The sequence below is a fragment of the Thecamonas trahens genome (assembly GCF_000142905.1).
Source record: "Thecamonas trahens ATCC 50062 unplaced genomic scaffold supercont1.34, whole genome shotgun sequence".
Lineage (NCBI taxonomy): Eukaryota > Apusomonadida > Apusomonadidae > Thecamonas > Thecamonas trahens.
Genome location: NW_013657646.1, coordinates 93686 through 104536, shown reverse-complemented (window position 1 = coordinate 104536; position 10851 = coordinate 93686). Strand labels below are relative to the sequence as shown.

The 10851-nt window shown below is 63.6% G+C and overlaps 6 protein-coding genes across 6 annotated transcripts; 4 read left to right on the top strand and 2 right to left on the bottom strand.

Moving 5' to 3' along the window:
* Positions 1-818: 818 nt before the first annotated feature.
* Positions 819-1577, top strand: AMSG_07267 (cytochrome b5; the record flags this gene model as incomplete). The annotated part of the gene is made up of 2 exons (XM_013900740.1): positions 819-963; positions 1420-1577. 2 exons carry the CDS (start codon positions 819-821, stop codon positions 1575-1577), a joined length of 303 nt encoding a protein of 100 aa, XP_013756194.1.
* A 188-nt stretch (positions 1578-1765) lies between these two features.
* On the top strand, positions 1766-2209 carry AMSG_12059 (uncharacterized protein; the record flags this gene model as incomplete). Its single annotated transcript, XM_013900844.1, has 2 exons — positions 1766-1771; positions 2028-2209. 2 exons carry the CDS (start codon positions 1766-1768, stop codon positions 2169-2171), a joined length of 150 nt encoding a protein of 49 aa, XP_013756298.1. The 3' UTR covers positions 2172-2209.
* A 323-nt stretch (positions 2210-2532) lies between these two features.
* On the top strand, positions 2533-4457 carry AMSG_07266 (uncharacterized protein; the record flags this gene model as incomplete). Its single annotated transcript, XM_013900739.1, has 2 exons — positions 2533-4332; positions 4413-4457. 2 exons carry the CDS (start codon positions 2533-2535, stop codon positions 4455-4457), a joined length of 1845 nt encoding a protein of 614 aa, XP_013756193.1.
* A 45-nt stretch (positions 4458-4502) lies between these two features.
* On the bottom strand, positions 4503-7233 carry AMSG_07265 (N-acyl-D-amino-acid deacylase; the record flags this gene model as incomplete). The annotated part of the gene is made up of 2 exons (XM_013900738.1): positions 4503-6635; positions 7213-7233. 2 exons carry the CDS (start codon positions 7231-7233, stop codon positions 4503-4505), a joined length of 2154 nt encoding a protein of 717 aa, XP_013756192.1.
* Positions 7234-7326: 93 nt separating this feature from the next.
* Positions 7327-9088, top strand: AMSG_07264 (uncharacterized protein). Its single transcript, XM_013900737.1, has one exon. The coding sequence runs from the start codon at positions 7474-7476 to the stop codon at positions 9070-9072; it is 1599 nt and encodes a 532-aa protein (XP_013756191.1). The 5' UTR covers positions 7327-7473; the 3' UTR covers positions 9073-9088.
* Positions 9089-9288: 200 nt separating this feature from the next.
* On the bottom strand, positions 9289-10591 carry AMSG_07263 (uncharacterized protein; the record flags this gene model as incomplete). Its single annotated transcript, XM_013900736.1, has 3 exons — positions 10486-10591; positions 9326-9902; positions 9289-9299 (listed from the first exon to the last, which is right to left on the bottom strand). The coding sequence occupies exons 1-3, from the start codon at positions 10549-10551 to the stop codon at positions 9289-9291; spliced, it is 654 nt and encodes a 217-aa protein (XP_013756190.1). The 5' UTR covers positions 10552-10591.
* Between the last annotated feature and the right edge of the window lie 260 nt (positions 10592-10851).

The window sequence follows — 10851 nt, the reverse complement described above, 5'->3', positions numbered from 1 at the left end:
GGGAGGGGGAGGTGTAGACCTTCTGTGACCTGCGGCACACGCCGGTACGCACATCCACCCTTTTGTCGATATGGCCAACTGCACTCGGGGGGAAAGAGGATGTGCAGGTAGAGCATGTTCTGCTGTGGCTCTGGGTAGACTTACGTTGTTGTTGTTGATGCCTTGCAGCTGTTTGAACAGCTTTCGTGTCTCTGGTGTGGCCATGGTGGCGAGCAGTGGTCGCTCACGCTTGGCTCTCGGTTCGGCCAAACTCGTCGCGCCAGTACTTGGTCGGGGAGAGTGTAATCTCTGGCAACCGATCCAGCAGCAGGCAGCCCATCCACGAGCGGGCAGCCGATCCAGCAACGGGCAGCCCATCCAGCAGCGGGCAGCCCATCCAGCAACGGGCAACCGATCCACCAGCGGGCAGTCCATCCAGCAACGGGCAGCCCATCCAGCAGCGGGCAGCCCATCCAGCAACGGGTCACCGATCCACCAGCGGGCAGCCCATCCAGCAACGGGCAGCACGAGTATGAGCCCCCTTCACCGGGGGTCCTTTTGTTCCAGTTGAGTCTACATCGGCATCGGCCGAGATAGCCATCGCCCGCCTCAACGCCGCAAGCCATCCGTCTCGCCAATCAGACACAACAGCAAGACCGGTACGGCTCGATCTCGCGGCCGCTTCACCAACTTGCCCGCGTTCCACTGGTCGATGTTTCTCCTCTTGCCCGCAGCACCTCTGACCAAGTCGGCCATCGCCCGACTCACCGCGGCAAGCCATTCCTCCGGCCGACCCCGACCATTTGCCCGCCACCCAACTCCTTTCTCGACTGAGCATCATGTCGAAGACTTTCGAGCTTGCTGAGGTTGCCGAGCACAACACGGCTGAGGATTGCTGGATTGTGATCGACAACAAGGTCTACGATGTGACTGCCTTTATTGACGACCACCCCGGTGGTGCTGAGGTCCTCCTTGACGTTGCTGGTACGTACCCCTTGCCCATCCCCCTCCCCCCCCCCCCCCCCTTCCCCCTTGCCTTCAAAGATGGGATGACCCGTCGCCCGCGAGCGCCTTCCCCCCCCCACCTCCCCCATCCCCTTCACACGGCTAGTATGAAGACAGCAAGATGCTACAAGCCCATCCAACCACTCTACGTGATACAATAATCCTTGTTTCATATTCTGGTGGATTGGGGTTGTTGTCAGTCATGGCTGTCGTCCTTGCCAACCCTGCGGGGGGTGGGTGGGGACAGGGGGGTGGGTGGGGGGAGGGGAACGGAGAGGGTGCGAAGGAATGGTGTGTGACGTGTCCAATGTCCTTGGTTGGCTACGTACTCGTTGGCACATGCCTGCCTGCCGCCCAGCCTCACTCAACCAATAGTATGGTGGGCATGATAGTTGATGATTCACACTCACATTACTACATGTATCGTGTATATAGGTGAGGATGGTACCGATGGCTTTGAGGATGTCGGTCACTCGTCTGAGGCTGTGGCCATGCTCAAGGACTACCTCGTTGGTGACGTCGACCCCGCAGAGGTGCGTGAGCGGCCGGCTGGTGGTGCGGGTGCTGGTGACTCGTGGTGCACCATCCTCTAAGCTTCGGAAGATGGCTGTATCCTCGTTCTACACCCTGTCCTCTATTCCCCTGCCCCTGTTCTCCTTCCTCCCCCCCCCTGCTCTCCCCTGCGTCGGTTGTTCGAAGCTGCATCGCCTGCTCTGGATTGCGGCGTACTCGCCTTGGACTCGTCTGCGCAATGCCTTTGCATGCCTGCCTTGTCACTGCTATGCAGGTGTACTCGCGCCGTGCTGCGCGGTCTATGTCCACGGCTGGCCTCGCGCAAACGTTGTCCTCTTGTTTGCTTGGACGCCTCTGCCCATTGCAGCCGGTCTGCCTTCCTTCCGACGGCTGCTCTCTCCGCGTACATCCACGGTGCGTTCCGTTGGCGGCGACATGGCTCCCTCCATAAACGGATCGCTACCCGCTGTGCTACCCTCCCCCCTACGGCCCGCCCCCTACTCATCCTCCCCTTCCCACTCCGCCCACAGATCGGTGGCCCGATCACGCCCGAGGCCGCGGCCTCTGCCGGCTGGCTCTCATCGGAGCTCTGCCTCGTCGCCACTGCCGCCACTGTCGCCGCCATCGTTGCCGCCGGCTTTGTCGCCTTCAAGTCCCTCTACCCGCGCAAGTAGATCAATGGAGGTGCGCCCCCGCCAGAGCCACCACACAGCAATGATAAGTAACATGCACCACACGTGCCGCAAACCGCGAGCAGAGTGCATCCCGATGCTGCCAGGGGAGGATGACCTCCCGTCGGCATAAGAAAAAGCGATCCTGAGGAATGTCGCCCTCTGCTCTCCGCCCGTCAAAATCATGACATTGACAGACGCAACAGGCACCACCTTCTCCCCCCCAACCCCCACAACACATACACACACTCACACACATACCACCTCTCCCACACACACCCATACACTCCATCTCCCCACACACACACGCGCGCACTCATTCACTCACCTTGTTCACCACTTCGCTCGCCGTCTACCTCTGGCCATGGGAAACTCGTCGTCGTCCGGGGAAGAGCGCCCTCCGCCGCCTCCGAGCTCAACTCGTGATTGCCCGTCGACGGCGGCACGGGAACAGATTGCTGTGGAGATGCTGGCGACGGAAGAGACGTATATTAAGGGGTTGGAGACTATGTTGAGAGTCTTTGGCAAACCGTTTCGTGGCTTGGAGAAGAAGGCCCTGGCAGAGCTGGGCATGACTATGGATGATGTTGATCTGTTCTTTGATGATGTGGAGGATCTCATCGCCCTGCATGCAAGTCTTCGCTCTCATCTCAAATCTCGCCTTACTCGCTTCTCGGATCGCACAAAACTGGGGCCCATCTTCTCGCCTCGCTTTCTCAATCCCATGCTCGCCCCGTACACTCGTGTCATCACGCGCAACGAAGCGGCTCAGGCCCGGTTGAAGCATCTCATGGCCGCAAAGAAGACAGGGTCCAAGTTCAAGGCCTTTGTCAAGGCCGCTGTCGCCGACGAAGTTGCAGCTCTCACTGCTGCTGCTGGGTCCGATGCGCCCATGATCAACGCCATGGCCTACGACTTGTCGGCCCTCCTCCTTACCCCCATCCAGCGCATTCCACGGTATCTGCTTCTGCTCAAGGACCTGGTCAAGCGGACGCCCGCCAGCCACGCTGACGCCCGCCCACTTGCGGCTGCCAACGCCGCCGTCGAGGCTTTTGCCGCCTCGCTCAACGAAGCCCGCCACATACAAGATGCGCGCGAGAAGTTTGCGCAGCTGGCGGCCACCTTTGTCGACCTCCCGCCCAATCTTGCCGCGTCGCTGAGTGCGTCAACCCATCGGGCGCGACTGACCGTCGACGATGTCGCCGTGGTGGTCCACATTCCGCCGCCGCCGGTGGCTCCGGGTGCACTGGCCACCTGGGACGCCGTCCGTTCGGCCGAGATCGCCCGCCGCCGCGACACGAGGTCGTCAAAGTCCCTCGCCGCCGGCCGTGCTGTCGTCCTTGAGGGCATGCTCGGCATGGCCACGACTCCTAGCGCACGTACCTACAACGAGCGCTGGTTCCGGCTTCACGCCAACGGCCAGCTGGTCTTCTGGAAGTCCGAGGCCGAGACCGCGACCGCACCTGCCGAAGGTGTCGTTGTCCTCACAGACGTCGTCGCCCTCTCACTCCCGGCCGCCAACACCCTGCACCTCGCCACCCTCTCCCGCGGCCTCACACTTGTCGCCAACTCGCCGTCTGACGCTCAGGCCTGGACCGATGCCTTTCGCTCCGTCCTCCGCAACATCTTTGTCGTCTCGCCGCCGTGGCTCGACTCGTCCATCTCCAAGCCGGACCGCAAGCTGTACGTCCTCGACGACATGCTGGTGGTCACCAAGCACACTACCAAGCGCCTCAAAAAGGTCGAGCGGTACAAGGCCCACGCGGTGTTTGCCCGCGGCCCGCGCCGCCTTCCGCTGCGCTCGGTCCGCGTCGTCGATACCCGCCGCTTGCTGGGCGTCGACGGCGACGCCGACGCCTCGGAGATTGTCGCCGATGGCGAAGCCGAGCCTCCGGCTGCCTCGTCGTCAGACGCATCTGCTGCTGCAGCTAAGCTCTACGTGCTTGACGTCTTTACCACCCACGCCCACTACGACGTCGTCAGCCCGGCCCTTGCCGGCGACCGCTCCGCCCGCCGCCGCTCCCGCACCGCCTCGGCCGTCCTCGCCGGCGTCTCCGTCCCGGATGAGCCGGTCGCGTCGTGGACAGACACCCTCGACGCTGGGCCACTCGGCACCGGCTTTGCCTGCCGCATGGTGTTCAAGGACCACGCAACACTCGCCTCGGTCCGCGACGAGATCACCCTCGCACTGTCAGCCGAGTCGCTTCTCGCCATCCCCGCCGCCGACACCTCCCCCGTGGGCAGCAGTGCTGCCGGCGACAACGGTCTCAACACCGCCGGCGGAAGTGATGACGATGATGATGACGATGACGGGGCGGACTATGCCGACGTTGGCTATGCCTGTGTCGTCTCGTGAATGCCGGCCGTCGCGGGGTTCTGGGTCGCGTAAAACGACTTGAGAAGCTCGACAGCGTCGTCGCGGCAGACGCCGCCGACGCAGGGAATGGCGGCGGCTTCGGCGTTGAGGTTGAGCACCGTCCCGCCGCCGAACCGCGGGTTGGCTGCGCCGTAGTGGATGGCGCCTACGCCGAGCTCGCGCAGCGCCGAGAAGCACATGCCGCACGGCTCGAGCGTGACGTAAAGGTGCAGGTGCGGCGCTAGCGCCGCAAGTGCCTCGGCCGATCCAAGCTCGGCCTCGAGCTCGCCGAGAGCCACAAGTTCGGCGTGAAGAGTCGCATTGCGCGACGCCACCGTCCGGTTGTGCCCGGTGGCGACCAACGCGCCGGTACGGTCGTCGAACCATGCCGCGCCGACCGGCGTCTCGCTCACGAGCGGCGCCTCGGCCGCCACCCGCAGTGCCTCCTTCATCCGTGCCACATGGACCGCTGCCGGTCGCTTGAGGACCATGCCCGGATGGGCCAAGATGCGCGCGGGCGGCGCACCGCCTGCGCGCACCACCGGCTCGCCGTTGACAAAGACGTAGTGCACGCCTGCTGGCGTCGCCCGTGGCTCCTCATACGTCGCCCTCTCAGTAAGCGCTGTACGGTCAACAACGACGAGGTCGGCAAACGCGCCGACTGTAAGCGAGCCGCGGTCGACGAGGCCGAAGGTCTGTGCCGGTAGCGAGGTCATCCGCCGGACTGCCTCGGCCAGCGGGAGCAGCCCGTCGTCGGCCGCCGCGTACTTGGCGAGCACCCTCGTAAAGGTGCCGTACAGCCGCGGATGCGGCCGCGAGTCGAGAGGCAGTCCGTCCGAGCCGACCATGGCCAGCGGACACGCCAGGAGCGTCTCCAGGTCACCGTCGTCGATCTGAAAGTAGATGCCACCGCCGGGCTCGAGCGCAGCGACTGCCTGCTCGGGCGTCGGCGGCGGCGCTCCTTCGGGACCAAGCTGCGCCGCCGCATCGAGGATCTCAGCGCCAGCCAAGTGCGGTGCGACCGCCGACCAGGCCAAAAGTGACGACGATGACCGCCGGATGTGCGGTGCCGAGAGATGAGTTGAGCTCGCGGTGTAGGGGTAGACGTCAAAGGCAACGTTGCGCCCGGCAGCTTGCGCTGCCGCTGCTGCGTTGGTCAGCTTCTCCACCAGTGCCGGTCCTTTGCCCCAGTTGTCCGAGCCTGCAGCTTTGACGTGCGACACAACGAGGTGGGCACCGGCCGCATCGGCAATGGCAATGGCCTCGTCGAGCGCAGTCTCGACGCCCGACGTCTCGTCGCGGAGGTGTGTGGTGTAGACCGCAGCCCCATTCGAGGCATTGGCCAGGGTCGCAGCAAGCGCCACCACTTCTTCGGTCGGTGCCGGTGCACCGATGGCGTAGTACAAACCGGTGGAGAGGCCGAGGACCTGGCCCGCTGCGCCCATTTCAGCTAGGCTGCTCTGCATAGCCGCCATCTCATCAGCGTTGGCGGGTCGGGTGACCAGCGCGTCTTCGCCCATGGCGCGGGCACGGAGCGAAGCGTGACCCACCAACACTCCGACGTTGACTGGTAGCTCGGCAGCGTCTAGCGCAGCAATGTACGCATCCATCGAGTCGAACGAGTAGCGTGCTCGCGGGCCGAGGATGTACATCGGCGACGGCAGCGGCGAGCAGGTGCAGCTGTACACCTCGCCATCCGCAGCACCACATGTGCACGACGCTGCTGCGTTGAGCGGAGCTAGCGAGATGCCACAGTTGCCGATGATGACCGTCGTCACGCCCTGAGCCACCTTTGGGAGCAGAGGATGATGTGCATCGATGCCGCCATCATCGGCCGCTGGACTAGGGACAGGCGCAGCTGCGGCACGAGGAGCTGGCGGATGCGGGTGGAGGAGGACCGAGTCGTCGTGGGCGTGGGTGTCAATGAGGCCAGGGAGGACAAGCAGACCCGATGCATCGATGAGATCGGTGGACGGATCGGCGACAGTGTACGCTGTGGAGAGCGCCGGTCCGACGCCGACGACCCGCCCGCGAGCAATGGCCACGTCAGCCACCACAGGCTCCCCACCGAGCCCGTCCACCACTGTTCCACCAAGTACAAGGTAGTCGACCTGCATGCCAAGGACGACGGTGAGTGGTGCTGCCGTCTCTCGCAGCAGGGGCGTGAGTCGAGCTCGATTTGGGAGAGCTCGACTCATCCCGCCCACAACCCGGGCGTGGGACAATGGCAGGGGAGGGGGCGGGGGAAAAATTGAAAGGTAGTTTGAGAAACGCCGAACAGGGTCTTCTTTCTGTCACGTCTGTATGATAAGCACAACAAAGAGATGAGAGCACTTTAGGGAGTGGCAACACCCTAGCAAAGACGCGCAAGACTTGCGGATTTAACTGCCTACCGCTATTCGCCCTGGTGAGCTCGTTGTTGCCGAACACCCTCGCGACGGTAGCGGCTAAATTTTCCCTCGGCAAGCCAATGCCCCGCCTATGCACTCCCTCCTCCTCGCCTCCCTATAGCACCGCATCCCACACCAACCAGCTGCGCTACATCCTTTATTTATACCCTTCACACACATATCCCTCCCATGACTACCGCACCCATAAACACTTCTGAACGTCAGTCCACCAAGCCTGAGCTGCATGTGCGACGAGAAAAAATATAGGAACCAAATGAGCGGAGGGTGGCCAACCAACCCGAAACGAGGCAACGACCATTATTTTTTTTTTCGCGGTCGGCTGGAATGAAAGGCTTTTTGAGCAACGAAATTCGAACGGTGCGAGCGGGAGCAACCACGTGTCTCTCGCTCGGAGCGGCAGCTTGGGAGGAAGTAGGTGGGAGCAGTCGGGAAGCTTTGTTGAGGTAGCCAAGGGGAAGGAAGGCATTTTACTATTGTGAAGGACCGAGTTGGAAGCAAGAGAGCGGAAGGAGCAAGACAGAAGCCAAGGAAGCAAGATATGTCGGAGGAGAACAGCATTCCCGACAACCCGGAGAATGTGGTCATGTACCTGCTCCGTCGCAGCATTTCCAACGTTCTGGCCAGTGACGGACAGACCTCGCTTCATGTCTCTCCACCTCGTCGTGAACTCGCTCGTCGTGTTGAACTTGATCTTGGTCTTCCTCAAGGTACTCTTGATACCATACATATGGGTTTGGTTCTGGATCAGGTACTGGTCAAGGCTGGTCTCGCTTGCGCCCCGGAATGGGATCTGCCTCGCAGGACCCTCATGGAGGGCCCGCTGTCTGTTCGGGATGAGAATCAGTTTGCCTTTACCGAGTACTGGTTTGTCCTGGAGCTTGGTGGCTCGTATGGCTCGGGCGCTCTCAACTACTACGCAACCATGGGCAAGGAGCGCCTGGTTACTTCGCTTGACTTGGCCCGCTACTATGTCGATCACATCGGCTTGCGCGAACGCAAGGCTCTCGGTGGATCGTCCAAGGACGACGTCATGTTCAAGCTCTGCTCAGATGCAGACGTCCCGCCACCGACCATCTACTTTCAAGCTGCGAGTCCCGAGTTCAAATGGCAGTGGATGTCCTCGCTCGCCACTGCAAACTCGCCGTCGACCCTGGCGGTGGCCAAGACCCAGGGCGTCGCCACCTCGGGCTCGGTCATCTCGGGCCCGACCGACTTTAAGAAGTTGACGCCCGACGTGGCGCCGGCGACGGCGGCGGAACCAGCGCCGGCAGTGCCGCCGCGGTCACCGGCCTCAACGATCCAACCAGACACGCCGCATCAGCCGTCGGGCGGCGAGGCCGATTTTCCAGACATGGGCCGGTCGCCGCTCCCGCCGCTTCCACCGCAGCCGGCCAGTGCCGGCAACCCGTTTGACACTCCGGGCGGTAGCGAGGCTACCGCGAACTTGCCTGCCGAGCTCAATCCGTTTGACGAGGCGCCGTCGTCGCGGGCCAAGCCGCTGCCGTCCAAGCCACTGCCGTCTCCGGCCCCGTCGCCCAAGTCGGCCAAGCCGCCGCGGCTGCCGGCCAAGCCGCTGCCGTCGCCAGAGTCATCGCCAAAGACGGGCAAGCCGCCCCGGCTGCCGACCAAGCCCGGCGATGCGTCGCCGATGCGACGCAAGCCGCCGACAACCAAGCCACGACCGGGAAAGCCGCACGTCGCGCCACGGCCAAGCAAGCCGCGTCCGCCGCCGCCGACGGCCAAGCAGCCGGGCAAGCCGCCGGCCCGGGGCGAGTCGGCACCTGAGGGGGGGCGGGTTGCCAAGCCGCGACGGAAGGCGCCAGCGGCGCCCAAGCCCGGCGGCGACTACGTGGCCGACATCCGCGAGGGTCATGCATGGCTGGCGTCAAAGGTTGCGGCTGGCGCCCTGCCGGCGTCAGAGCAGCTCGTCCCGCAGCTGAAGAAGATGCTGATGGCGGTCAAGGCGCTGCAGGACGCGCCGAGCTCGCGGTTCTCGGAGGAGGAGAAAAAGATCTTGTCTGCCCACGCCGGCGACATGATCCGCGCGTCCAAGGCCATCACGTCTGACAACTACGCGGCGCCGCTCAAGGCCATGCTCGACGCGGCGGCGTGCCTGCTTGACTCGGCAACAAGGTAAATGCAGCCACATCGCCGCTATCGCGGGGCGAGAATGTCGTATGAGACCGAGCTGGCGATTCCGAGGCCGCCAGCGGCAGCGCGCGGGGCGTCGTTGGCCGACGACGCAGGGAGATACATGTCGTAGTACCGCGGATCGCCGTCAAAGCCTTGGAGCGGCGCATACCGCCGCTTGGAGGAGAAAACCGGTCGGGCTCGCTCCCACTCGGGCACGTCGTCAAGCGTCGCCTGCCGCTTCTCCGGGATGGAAACACGATGGCGGGGTGCCGGCGGAGGCGGTGGGAGCTCATGGCGGAGACCAAGTGACGATGCAGCACGGAGCTGCTGGCTCGGAGACGGGTACGGACGCGGATGCGGATAGGAGGCCGAGGCGCGGGAGAGCGCGCGACGCGGGAGCGACGGCCTAGCCGGCGGGAAGAGCCGGGCGTGGGTGTCGGCGAGCGTCGAGTGGACGACCCGCGGGCGTGGGACAGGCGCGTGGGCCCATGCTGCCGCCGGATGATGTGCGGCACGGGCGCGCTCTTCGGCGGCGCGGCGGAGCCTTCTCTCTTCATCAGCGTCAGCGAGGGCAGCAGCCTCAATCTCATTGAGGCTTCGGCCTGCGCCGGCGTGCAGCCGCATGAGGGCGAGCGACGGACGCGGGCGCGAGCGTCGTTGGGCGTGTGGCGGCGGCAGACGATGCACATCCAAGCCACGGCGTGGAGCGTATGACGCCGCGTACGACGAAGTGCCCGAGAACGACAACGGCGCTGAGTGAGTGACCGGAGCCGGAAGCGGGGCAGCCATCCGTCGCGGCCCGCGTGCGAGCGATGAGTCTGTCAAGGTTGTGTTCTGAGCAGTTGTGGTCGGTGGCGGAATAATGAGTACGTCCGATGTGATCAGCAGAATGTTGCCGTCGGCGGTTGCCGTACATGGTTGCCGTTGATCGTTGCCGCACATGGTTGTCGTACATGGTTGCCGTTGATCGTTGCCGTACATGGTCGCCGTACATGGTTGCCGTACATGGTCGCCGTACATGGTCGCCGTACATGGTCGCCGTACATGGTTGCCGTTGATCGTTGCCGTACATGGTTGCCGTACATGGTCGCCGTACATGGTCGCCGTACATGGTTGCCGTTGATCGTTGCCGTACATGGTCGCCGTACATGGTTGCCGTACATGGTCGCCGTACATGGTTGCCGTACATGGTTGCCGTACATGGTCGCCGTACATGGTTGCCGTACATGGTTGCCGTTGATCGTTGCCGTACATGGTTCAGTAGTGTTCGCCAGCAATGATCGCCAGAGATGGTCCCCCCCCCCCCCCCCGATCGCCGCCATTGATAAAGTCATCGATAAACGCAACGTGTTCCAAGGTGAGTCTGTTTGGCGCCAGGCAGACGGGGGAACAGTCATGGGCCTGGTACGTCACGTACCCGCACAGGAGAGGTCTGTGGAGAACCCAAGGTGGAGAAAGCCTTCTTCTTCGGGTGCCCAGGCATGTTTGCCTCGCCTAATGTCCAACCTCTTCCTCCACACCCGTGGCGTCGAGTATGCCCACCTCGAGCTGCTCCGTGATCAGCGTCCGCTCGTCGCAAACTGGGCGACGCTCGATGGGGGCTCGAGTCCGGACTCGGTCACTCATGGCTATCGTGCGCTCAGTACTGTGGCACAGGGGCTCGAATGGTCGAGATATGCTTGATGTTGCAGACGATCGGGGGGGAAGAGGGAGGGGGGGAAAGTGGGACGATGGGGGGGAGGTGGGACGAGTCGGGGGAGTGGGACGAGTGGGGGAGTGGACG

Excerpts from the sequence above, each read along its gene's own strand:
- AMSG_07264 (XM_013900737.1), top strand. The coding sequence starts at position 7,474 with ATGTCGGAGGAGAACAGCATTCCCGACAACCCGGAGAATGTGGTCATG.